The 12,989-nt window shown below is 46.6% G+C and overlaps 1 protein-coding gene across 1 annotated transcript in view; it reads left to right on the forward strand.

The window, feature by feature from the left end:
* The first annotated feature begins 1,944 nt into the window (after positions 1 to 1,944).
* CABLES2 (Cdk5 and Abl enzyme substrate 2) overlaps positions 1,945 to 12,989 on the forward strand; it is a 51,900-nt gene continuing 40,855 nt past the window's right edge. Inside the window, 2 exon segments of the mRNA XM_073607507.1 lie at positions 1,945 to 2,171; positions 2,174 to 2,306. Of these exon segments, the coding sequence (XP_073463608.1) occupies positions 2,006 to 2,171; positions 2,174 to 2,306 (299 nt within the window). The 5' untranslated portion in view covers positions 1,945 to 2,005.

Below are 12,989 nucleotides of genomic sequence, written 5' to 3' on the forward strand. Positions count from 1 at the left end.
AAATGCTGGGGGGTGTGGCCTGGCTGGAATCTAGGCTGAGGCTGCCATTCATCTCACTTCATGCACATGGCTCTGCTTCGTGATGTGTGGCTTAGAGCCCTTGCACACTGGGGCGGTTTGCAGACGCTATTGCGCTAATAATAGCGCCTGCAAACCGCCCCGAAAGTGCCGCTGCTTTCATTCCAGTGTGCAAGCCCCGAGGGCTTGCACACTGGAGCGATGCGCTGGCAGGACGGTAAAAAAAGTCCTGCTAGCAGCATCTTCGGAGCGGTGAAGGAGTGGTGTGTATACCGCTCCCTTACCGCTCCTGCCCATTGAAATCAATGGGACGGCGCGGCTATACCGCCGGCAAAGCGCCTCTGCTGAGGCGCTTTGCGGTGGTATTTAACCCTTTCTCGGCCGCTAGCGGGGGGTAAAACCGCCCCGCTAGCGGCCGAATACCGACGGTAAAACGCCGCTAATAATAGCGGCGTTTTACCGCCGACGCCGCCCCCCACCCCAGTGTGCAAGGGCTCTTATGGATGTTTTCCTTTGACATGGATATATGTCATAAATACTACATTTATTTATAGGTGTGGTATGGTGTATTATTTATTATACAATGTATGTATATATTATATTACATGTTAGAGCTGGGGAACAGTCATTGTGTATATGCTAGGAACCAGAAGAGACGACCAGCCCCGGATGACGTTGATGGTGGCGTGGGACCTGGCACAAGGCTGTAGAACCAACATGAAATTCTAAATTTGCTGGGTATGCAAGTATATTTGTTGAAAACGGGCCAGCAATAAAACGAAAGCTGGCCATAGATGGGAGTTTTAACAGGTTGAGGTCTCCAGACTGAACTTGATGATAGGAAGCTCCCAGTGGGGACCCATACCCGTGTAATGAAAGATGTCCCACGTGTAAATCTGAGCAGGGTGCCCGGTCCTCTTCCTGGCACAGATTTCCACGTGGGACATTCTTCATTCCAAGTATGTTGGGTCCCCACTGGGAGCTTCTTATATTGAGTTCAGCCTGGAGACCTGAACCTGTTAACCCCCGCAATGCTGGAAGTTGAGTGCCAGGAAGAGGACCGGGCACTTGGCACAGATTTCCACGTGGGACATCCTTCATTCCAAGTATGTTGGGTCCCCACTGGGAGCTTCTTGTATTGCGTTTAGCCTGGAAATATTTACCTTTTAACCCCTGCAATACTGGAAGTTGAGTGCCAGCAAGAGGACTGGGCACCCTGCTCAGAACATTTCCACATGAGAATGACGTGGGACATCCTTCATTACATGTATGTTGGCATTGGTTGGGAGCTTCTTGTATTGAGTTCAGCCTGGAGACCTGAACCTGTTAACCCCCGCAATGCTGGAAGTTGAGTGCCAGGAAGAGGACCGGGCACCCTGCTCAGATTTCATTCCACCTTCATTACATGTATGTTGGGTGACTGAAGCTGTAAGAAAAAAAAAACAGATTTTTGTAGCTAAGCTCCATCTTTAAATGAGAGTAATTGATTCTCCAGCAGAGAATGTTTGGTGAAAGTCACAATCACTGCTTTATGTGTCCCCCCCCCCCCCTCTATAGTGTCCCCTGGGTGATGGGGGTGGGGGATGGTCATGTGACTGGTGTCCCCAGCAATCCTATAGAAGTAGTTGCTCCCAGTAGTATGAAGCTCCCCAGTCATCTCATTATAGGAGACGCTGATTGGTTGCCATGACTATCAGGACGCGCTCTTCCTTTTTATTTCCACGATGAAAGATAGAAGTGGATACTTTGTATACAATGGGAGGCTGCCAGTGACGTCATCACTTCCACAGATGTGTGTCCTCGGGTGACATGTGACCTTCCTGCTCTCTCGCCCCGCCCTGTTTGGTCTCCGGTGTGATAGGCGGCGGCTTCAGCCAACCACCAGGAAGCTTGCTTGTCGGTACCCTAGCACCAGCCAATGGGGAACGCAGGTGGGCGGAGCGCTGCGGCGGGCGGGCCGTTCCCCGGTCCGGGGCCTCAGTCGAGAATGGCCGCGGCGACCTGCGGCTCTCCCGGTGTCTCGGGTCCCGGGGAACTGAGCCAGCGGAGGAAGAAGGGCAGTGACTCCCGGAGGAGGCAGGCGGCGCTCTTCTTCCTCAATAACATCTCCCTGGACGGGAGGCCGATGTGTCCGCCTCAGATATGGGAGAACCCGAGCCGTCCCCCCGGATACCGCCCACCAACGGGCCCCGCACCGTCCTACCGGAGACCCCCGTCCCCTCCACCGCCAGGATACTCCCCACCCTCAGCCTGACCACCAGCGGAGCGACCGGGGGGGAGAGGAGCAGGTGAGACAACCCCCCCATATACATACCACCCCTCCCCCCATATACATACCACCCCTCCCCCCATATACATACCACCCCTCCCCCCATATACATACCACCCCTCCCCCCATATACATACCACCCCCTCCCCCCCCATATACATACCACCCCCTCCCCCCCCCATATACATACCACCCCTCCCCCCCCATATACATACCACCCCTCCCCCCATATACATACCACCCCTCCCCCCCCATATACATACCACCCCTCCCCCCCCATATACATACCACCCCTCCCCCCCCCATATACATACCACCCCTCCCCCCCATATACATACCACCCCTCCCCCCATATACATACCACCCCTCCCCCCCCATATACATACCACCCCTCCCCCCCATATACATACCACCCCTCCCCCCATATACATACCACCCCCCCCCCCCATATACATACCACCCCTCCCCCCCCCATATACATACCACCCCTCCCCCCCCCATATACATACCACCCCCCTCCCCCCCCATATACATACCACCCCTCCCCCCCCATATACATACCACCCCCTCCCCCCCCCATATACATACCCCCCCCCATATACATTATATATACCACCCCTCCCCCCCATATACATACCACCCCTCCCCCCCCATATACATACCACCCCTCCCCTCCATATACATACCACCCCTCCCCCCCCCCATATACATACCACCCCCCCCATATACATACCCCTCCCCCCCATATACATACCACCCCTCCCCCCCCCATATACATACCACCCCTCCCCCCCCCATATACATACCACCCCTCCCCCCCCCCATATACATACCACCCCTCCCCCCCCATATACATACCACCCCCCATATACATACCACCCCCCCATATACATACCACCCCTCCCCCCCCATATACATACCACCCCCCCCCATATACATACCACCCCCCCCATATACATACCACCCCTCCCCCCCATATACATACCACCCCTCCCCCCCCATATACATACCACCCCCCCCCCATATACATACCACCCCCCCATATACATACCACCCCTCCCCCCCCCCATATACATACCACCCCCCCCCCATATACATACCACCCCTCCCCCCCCATATACATACCACCCCCCCCCATATACATACCACACCCCCCCCCCCATATACATACCACCCCCCCCCCATATACATACCCCCCCCCATATACATACCACCCCCCCCATATACATACCACCCCCCCCATATACATACCACCCCTCCCCCCATATACATACCACCCCTCCCCCCCCATATACATACCACCCCCCCATATACATACCACCCCTCCCCCCCATATACATACCACCCCCTCCCCCCCATATACATACCACCCCCCCCCAATATACATACCACCCCTCCCCCCCATATACATACCACCCCTCCCCCCCATATACATACCACCCCTCCCCCCCCCCCCATATACATACCACCCCTCCCCCCCCCATATACATACCACCCCTCCCCCCCCCATATACATACCACCCCTCCCCCCCCATATACATACCACCCTCCCCCCCATATACATACCACCCCTCTCCCATATACATTATACATAACACCCCCTCTCCCATATACATTATATACCCCTCCTCCCCCATATACTTTATATATACAACCCCTCCCCCATATACTTTATATATACCACCCATATACTTTATATATACCACCCCTCCTCCCATATACTATATATATATATATATATATATATATATATATATATATATATATATATACATACCCCCTCTCCTCAAATACTGTAAATTATATACCCCCTCCCTATTCTGTATACACCCCTATATATATATATATATATATATATATATATATATATATATATATATATATATATATACCCCCCTCTCCCATATACTTTATATATACACCCCTCTCCCCATATACATTATATATACCACCCCTCCCCCCACATACATTATATATACCACCCCTCCCCCCCACATACATTATATATACCACCCCTCCCCCATATACTTTATATACACAACCCCTCCCCCATATACTTTATATATACCACCCCTCCCCCATATACTTTATATATATACCACCCCCCATATACTTTATATATACCCCCCTCATAGACTGTATATTATATACACTAATATATATATATAATATATATATATATATATATATATATATATATATATATATATTACCCCCTCCCCATCCTGTATACACTCCCCTCCCCCATATACTTTTATATATACTCCCCTCTCCCACTGTATGTTATATTACCCCCAGCCTCATATATATATATCTCCCCCTCCCCCCATACAGTGCGTTGAAAAAGTATTCACACCCCTTGAAATTTTCCACATTTTGTTACAACCAAAAATGTAAATGTATTTTATTGGATTTTATGTGATAGACCAATACAAAGTGGCTCATAATTGTGAAGTGGAAGGAAAATGATAAATGGTTTTCAATTTTTTTTTTTACAAATAAATGTGAAAAGTGTGGTGTACATTTGTATGGCGCCCCCCGGAGTCAATACTTTGTAGAACCTCTTTTCAACTGCAATTACAGCTGCAAGTCTTTTTGGGGATGTCTCTACCAGCTTTGTACATCTAGAGAGGGACATTTTTTGCCCATTCTTCTTTACAAAATATCTCAAGCTCTGTCAGATTAGATGGAGAGCGTCTGTGAACAGCAATTTTCAAATCTTGCCACAGATTCTCAATGTGATTTAGGTCTGGACTGTGACTGGGCCATTCTAACACATGAATATGCTTTGATCTAAACCATTCCATTGTAGCTCTGGCTGTATGTTTAGGGTCGTTGTCCTGCTGGAAGGTGAACCTCCGCCCCAGTCTCAAGTTTTTTGCAGACTCCAACAGGTTTTCTTCTAAGATTGCCCTGTATTTGGCTCCATCCATTTTCCCATCAACTCTGACCAGCTTCCCTGTCCCTGCTGAAGAAAAGCATCCCCACAATATGATGCTGCCACCACCATGTTTCACAGTGGGGATGGTGTGTTCAGGGTGATGTGCAGTGTTAGTTTTCCACCACAAATAGCCTTTTGCTTTTAGTCCAAAAAGTTAAATTTTGGTCTCATCTGACCAGAGGACCTTCTTCCACATGTTTGCTGTGTCCCCCACATGGCCTCTCGCAAACAGAACTCCTTATGGCTTTCTTTCTACAATGTCTTTCTTCTTGCCACTCTTCCATAAAGGTCAGATTTGTGGAGAGCACGACTAATAGTTGTCCTGTGGACAGATTCTCCCACCTGAGCTGTGGATCTCTGCAGCTCCTCCAGAGTTACCATGGGCCTCTTGGCTGCTTCTCTGATTCTCTTTGCTCGGCCTGTCAGTTTAGGTGGACGGCCATGTCTTGGTAGGTTTGCAGTTGTGCCATACTCTTTACATTTTCGGATGACTAGATTGAACAGTGCTCTGTGAGATGTTCAAAGCTTGGGATATTTTTTTAATAACCTAACCCTGCTTTTCACTTCACCACAACTCCCTGACCTGTCTGGTGTGTTCCTTGGCTTTCATGATGCTGTATCTACTTAACAACCAGCCCATAGCCAAATGACGGCTACAGGGCAGTTGCTTAACTCTGGGAGGACGTCCAGAGACGTCCTCCCAGAATTCTGCTCTCGCGCGCCCCCTAGGGCGCGCACTCGAGAGCATCCGTGACCGCCGGGTCCGGAGGACCCGGCGCATCACGGATCCCGGTAAATGGCCGCTGATCGCGGCCGTTTACCATGTGATTGCGCCGTCAAATGACGGCGTGATCACATGTAAACAAACCGTCGTCATCTGATGACGCCGGTTCCTCTCCTCCCCTCCTGTGTACTGATCGGTACACTGTGAGCAGAGAGGGGGATGGATGGATGGCTGCAGCGTTGTGGGCTGCATCTGTAGTGCCCACAACGCTGCACAGTGACATCCAGCCATCCATCCATCCATCCATGCTCAGCCATCCCCACTACTCTGCATGCCCTGCAATGCTGTGCAATACTCTGCAATGCCCCACAATACTCTGCCATACCCCGCAATACCCCTGCAATACTCTGCCATACCCCGCAATACCCCTGCAATACTCTGCCATACCCCGCAATACCCCTGCAATACTCTGCCATACTCTGGAATACCCCTGCAATACTCTGCCATACCCTGGAATACCCCTGCAATACTCTGCCATACCCTGGAATACCCCGCAATACTCTGCCATACCCTGGAATACCCCTGCAATACTCTGCCATACCCTGGAATACCCCTGCAATACTCTGCCATACCCTGGAATACCCCGCAATACTCTGCCATACCCTGGAATACCCCTGCAATACTCTGCCATACCCTGGAATACCCCTCAATACTCTGCCGTACCCTGGAATACCCCGCAATACTCTGCCGTACCCTGGAATACCCCGCAATACTCTGCCGTACCCTGGAATACCCCGCAATACTCTGCCGTACCCTGGAATACCCCGCAATACTCTGCCGTACCCTGGAATACCCCGCAATACTCTGCCGTACCCTGGAATACCCCGCAATACTCTGCCATACCCTGGAATACCCCGCAATACTCTGCCATACCCTGCCATACCCCGCAATACTCTGCCATACCCTGCCATACCCCGCAATACTCTGCCATACCCTGCCATACCCCGCAATACTCTGCCATACCCTGGAATACCCCGCAATACTCTGCCATACCCTGGAATACCCCGCAATACTCTGCCATACCCTGCCATACCCCGCAATACTCTGCCATACCCTGCCATACCCCGCAATACTCTGCCATACCCTGCCATACCCCGCAATACTCTGCCATACCCTGAAATACCCCGCAATACTCTGCAATACCCTGAAATATCCCGCATTACTCTGCCATACCCCGCAATACCCAGCCATACTCTGCAATACTCTGTGATACCCAGCCATACTCTGCCATACCCAGCCATGCTCTGCAATACCCCGCAAAAATCCGCAATACTCTGCCATAACCCGCAATACTCTGCCATACCCAGCCATACTCTGCAATACCCGGTGATACCCAGTCATACTCTGCGATACTCTGCAATACCCAGCCATACTCTGCCATACCCAGTCATACTCGGCGATACTCTGCAATACCCAGCCATACCCAGCCATGCTCAGCCATACCCAGCCTCTGTATGTGGACAGGCTGTGGAAGTCTCACACATGTGGTATCGCCTTACTCAGGAGTAGGAGAATCTATTTTGGGGAGTCATTTTTGGTATGTACATGTTATGTGTTAGAAATATTGTATAAATGGACAACTTTGTGTTAAAAAAAAAAAAAGCGTTTTAACCACTTCCCGCCTTCCGTCATATGACGTCCTTGACTTTATGCGGGGATATCTGAATGATGGGTGCAGCTACAGGCATCATTCAGATATCAGCTTTTTTCAGCCGGCGATTCCCTACACCATAAGAATGATCATAGCGGCTGTTACACTGCTTGATCGTTCTTACGGGAGGCGAGAGGGGACGTCCCCCCCCTCCCGCCGCCCTCTGGTGCTTCAACCGACTCACCGCTACGATCGAAGCCAGGATCTTTTTTTTTTTTTTTTTTTTTTTTATTTCAGGCACAGCCTAGAGGTGAGATGTGGGGTCTTATTGACCCCATATCTCACTGTAAAGAGGACCTGTCATGCCATATTCCTATTACAAGGGATGTTTACATTCCTTGTAATAGGAATAAAAGTGATCAAAAACATTTTTTTTTTGGAAAAAAGTGTCAAACTAAAATAAAGTAAAATGAACAATAAAAAAAAAAAAATTTAAAGCGCCCCTGTCTGTGTGCTCGCATGCAGAAGCGAACGCATACGTAAGTCCCGCCCACATATGAAAACGGTGTTCAAACCACACATGTGAGGTATCGCTGCGATCGGTAGAGCGAGAGCAATAATTTTGGCCCTAGACCTCCTCTGTAACTCAAAATTTGTAACCAGTAAAACATTTTAAAGCGTCGCCTATGGGGATTTTTAAGTGGCGAAGTTTGGCGCCATTCCACAAGCGTGTGCAATTTTGAAAGGTGACATGTTAGGTATCTATTTACTCGGCGTAACTTCATCTTTCACATTATGCAAAAACATTGGGCTAACCTTACTGTTTTTTGTTTTTTTTTAAAGCAAAAAACAGTTTTTTCTCCAAAAAAACGCGTTCGAAAAATTGCTGCGCAAATATCGTGCGAGATAAAAAGTTGCAATGACCGCTATTGTATTCTCTAGGGTCTATGCTAAAAAAACATATATAATGTTTTGGGGTTCTATGTAATTTTCTAGCAAATTATTATTTTTACATGTAGGAGAGAAATGTCAGAATTGGCCTGGGTGCTCCAGAACGCCTGAAGGTGCTCCCCTGCATGTTGGGCCTCTGTATGTGGCCACGCTGTGTAAGAGTCTCACACATGTGGTATCGCCGTACTCGGGAGTAATAGCAGAATCTGTTTTGGGGTGTAATTTGTGGTATGCATATGCTGTGTGTGAGAAATAACCTGCTAATATGACAATTTTGTGAAAAAAAAAAAACTTGATTTTGCAAAGAATTGTGGGAAAAAATGACAACTTCAAAAAACTCACCATGCATCTTTCTAAATACCTTGGAATGTCTTCTTTCCAAAAAGGGGTCATTTGGGGGGTATTTGTACTTTTCTGGCATGTTAGGGTCTCAAGAAATGAGATAGACCGTCAGTACTTCAGGTGTGATCAATTTTCAGCTTTTGGCACCATAGCTTGTGGACGCTATAACTTTCACAAAGACCAAATAATATCCACTAATTTGGGTTATTTTTTACCAAAGATATGTAGCGGTATAAATTTTGGCCAAAATATATGAAGAAAAATTACTAATTTTCAAAATTTTATAACAGAAACGAAGAAAAATTTATTTTTTTACAGATTTTTCGGTCTTTTTTCTTTTATAGCGCAAAAAATAAAGAACCCAGCGGTGATTAAATACCACCAAAAGAAAGCTCTATTTGTGTGAAAAAAAGGACAAAAAATTCATATAGATACAGTGTTGCATGACTGAGTAATTGTCATTCAAAATGTGAGAGCACCAAAAGCTGAAAATTGGTCTGGTTATTAAGGGGGTTTAAGTGCCCAGTGGTCAAGTGGTTATTCACTAAGATTCTCCAACAAACCTCTGAAGGCTTCACAGAACAGCTGTATTAATACTGAGATTAAATTACACACAGGTGGACTCTTAATTAAGACACTTCTGAGGGCAATTGGTTTCACTAGATCAGGGCTATGCAATTAGCGGACCTCCAGCTGTTGCAAAATTACAAGTCCCATCATGCCTCTGCCTCTGGGTGTCATGCTTGTGGCGTTAAGAGTCTTGTTATGCCTCATGGGACTTGTAGTTCTGTAGCAGCTGGAGGTCCGCTAATTGCATATCCCTGTACTAGATTTTAGTTGGGGATATCAGAGTAAAGGGGGCTGAATACAAATGGACGCCACGCTTTTCACATTTACCTTAAAAAAAATTGGAAATCATTTATCATTCTCCTTCCACTTCACAATTGCCATATTTATCGGCGTATAACACGCACCCCAGGTTTAGGAGGGAATTTTAAGAAAAAAAATGTTTTAAGGAAAAAATCTACATTTAAATGCCCATCAATGCAGCCTTATCAGTGTCCATTTGCATGCTTGTCCAGTGTCATTTGCAGCCTTGGTGTCATTTGCAGCCTTGGTGTCATTTGCAGCCTTGGTGTCATTTGCAGCCTTGGTGTCATTGTAGTTTGAAAATGGGGCTGCCGAGATACACAGCCGGTCCTGTGTATCTTGGCGGCTCTCGGCTCCTCTCGTAGTCCCGCCCATGATGGGCGTGACTGTGAGCGGAGCGCCACCCATATACATAGATAGCCTCGTGTACTCGGCTAGGTTCGGCTAGCTCCGCTCACAGTCACGCCCAGTCCCTGTGTCCATCATAGGGCGGGACTGGGCGTGACTGTGAGCGGAGCTAGCCGAACCATCTATGTATATGGGCGTCTGGTGCTCGCTCTGCTCACAGTCAGCGGGGGATCGGCGTATAACACGCACCCACAATTTCCCCCTGATTTTAAGGGGAAAAAAAAGTGCGTGTTATACGCCGATAAATACGGTATGTGCCACTTTGTGTTGGTCTATCACATAAAATCCCAATAAAATATATTTGTTTTTGGTTGTAACAAAATGTGGAAAAATTCAAGTGGTGTGAATACTTTTTGAAGGCATTGTATATAATCTATCTCCACTCCCCCTATGTACCCCTTCCCCCTATATACAGCGGGTAAAATAAGTATTGAACATGTCATCATTTTTCTAGGTAAATCTATTTCTAAAAGTGCTATTGACATGAAATTTTCACCACATGTCGGTAACAACCCATGCAATGCAAACATACAAAGACACCAAAACAAATATGTTCAGAATTAAGTTATGTGTAATAAAATGGAATGCCCCCGGGAAAGGGTAATTAACACGCTATTTAATACTTCAAACAAAATCCTTTGTTGGTAATGACAGCTTCAAGATACCTCCTGTATGGAGAAACTATTTGCATGCTTTGCTCAGGTGTGATTTTGGCCCATTCTTCCTAGAGCTGCACGATTCTGGCTAAAACGAGAATCACAATTTTTTTTGCTTAGAAGATATCACGATTCTCGCAGCGTAACATTTTTTTTTTTTTTTTTTTTTATTCCTTGAAGTGTATTTTTTCCCAAAAAATTGCATCTAAAAGACTGCTGGGCAAATACAGTGTGACATAAAATATTGCAGCAATTGCCATTTTATTCCCTAGGGTCTCTGCTAAAATATATATGTTTGGGGGTTCCAAGTAATTTTCTAGCAAAAAATATTGATTTTAACTTAACTTAAAGAGGAGGGCCCATTAAAAAAAAAAAAAATTAAAAGTCAGCAGCTACAAATACTGCAGCTGCTGACTTACAATTGGACACTTACCTGTCCCTGGGTCCAGCGATGCGGGGGATCGAAGCCCCGCTAGTCTCCCCCTGTGTTCGGCGGCGCCGGCATTGCAACTGCGGCGCCGTCATTGGCCGCTCAGTCACCTGGGACCTGTAATGGGTCCCAGGTGATTGACAAGAGGGAGGGAGCAGAGCCAAGTCCTTCCTGTGCCGAGGGGGAAGTGATGTCACCAGCCCAGGCACTGAAAGAGGCAGACTACGAGGAACCCCCTAGCAACAGGCATTTAGAGGCAAGTTAAAAAAAAAATCCAAATGTTTTTTTTTTTTTGTTTTTTTTTTTTTAGGAATTTTCATGTATTTTTTTTTTTTTTTTTTTGGGTGGAACACCACTTTAAGAAAGAAGTGTCAGAAAAAGATTTAGACTTTAAGTGGTTAAACTTCCTACATTTATACTTGTTGAAAACTTGGCAGACTGCCCCAATTATTTAGTTACACAAAAGTTCTATCCCTTTGACCTAAGAAGGAAGCTTAGTTACAATGTTTCAAGTTAAAAGACTTGGCAGACTGCCCAGATACTTTCTTTTGACCGCTGAGTGAGCAGATAAAGTCTCTCCACTTGTTATATGAAAGAATCGGCAGCCTGCAGGAGAGATCTCAGGGGAGGTAAATAGAGATCACGATTTTTTAACGATAAATTGTGCAGCTCTAATTCTTCCACACAAACAGTCTTCAAATCTTGAAGGTTCTGTGGGCCTCTTCTATGACTGATCTTTAGTTCTTTATATAGATTTATTATTGGATTCAAGTCAGGTAATTGGCTGGGCAATTCTAGCACTTCTAGCAGCTTTATTTTATTTCTTTGAAAACAGTTGAGTTTCCTTGGCTTTGTGTTTGGGATTATTGTCTTTCTGAAATCTCCACCCTCGTTTCATCTTCGTCATCCTGGTAGATGGCAGCAGGTTTTTTATCAAGAATGTTTTGGTACATTTTTCCATTCATCATTCCTTCAATGACATATAGTTTGCCAGTACCGTATGCTGAAAAACCGCCCCACACCATGATGTTCCCACCTCCAAACTTCACTGTTGGTAGGGGGGTGTTTTTTGGGGTGATGTGCAGTGCCATTTGACCTCCAAACATGGTGTGTATTATGGCATCCAAAGAGTTCCATTTTGGTCTCGTCTGAGCAGACGGTATTCTCCCAGTATTTTACAGTCTTGTCTAAATGTTGTGCAGCAAACTTTAAACAAGCTTCAACATGCTTTTTCTTCAGCAATGGAGTCTTGCGTGGTGAGCTTGCATACAGGCCATGGCGGCTGAGTGTAATACTTATTGTACCTGCTAATTCCAGGTCTTTCTGAAGCTCTTCACAAGTCGACCTTGGCTTTTAGACAACTCTTCTGATAATTCTTTTCATTCCTCTGTCAGAAATCTTGCGAGCAGCACCTTTTCGTGGCCGGTTTATGGTGAAATTATGTTCTTTCCACTTCTGGAATATGGCCCCAACGGTGCTCACTGGAACATTCAGAAGTTTACAAATCCTTCTGTAACCAATGACATAAGTAACAATAAGATTGTGCAGGTCTTGAGAGAGCTCTTTGCTTTTACCCATCATGAGAGGTTTCTTGTGTGACACCTTGGTAATGAGGCATCTTTTTATAGGCCATCAGTTGAGACTGAACCAGCTGATATTAATTTGCACTGACAAGGGGCAGGATTGCTTTCTAATTAATTATAGATTTCAGCTGTTGTCTTGGCTTTCC

The sequence above is a fragment of the Aquarana catesbeiana genome, linkage group LG12 (assembly GCF_042186555.1).
Source record: "Aquarana catesbeiana isolate 2022-GZ linkage group LG12, ASM4218655v1, whole genome shotgun sequence".
Lineage (NCBI taxonomy): Eukaryota > Metazoa > Chordata > Amphibia > Anura > Ranidae > Aquarana > Aquarana catesbeiana.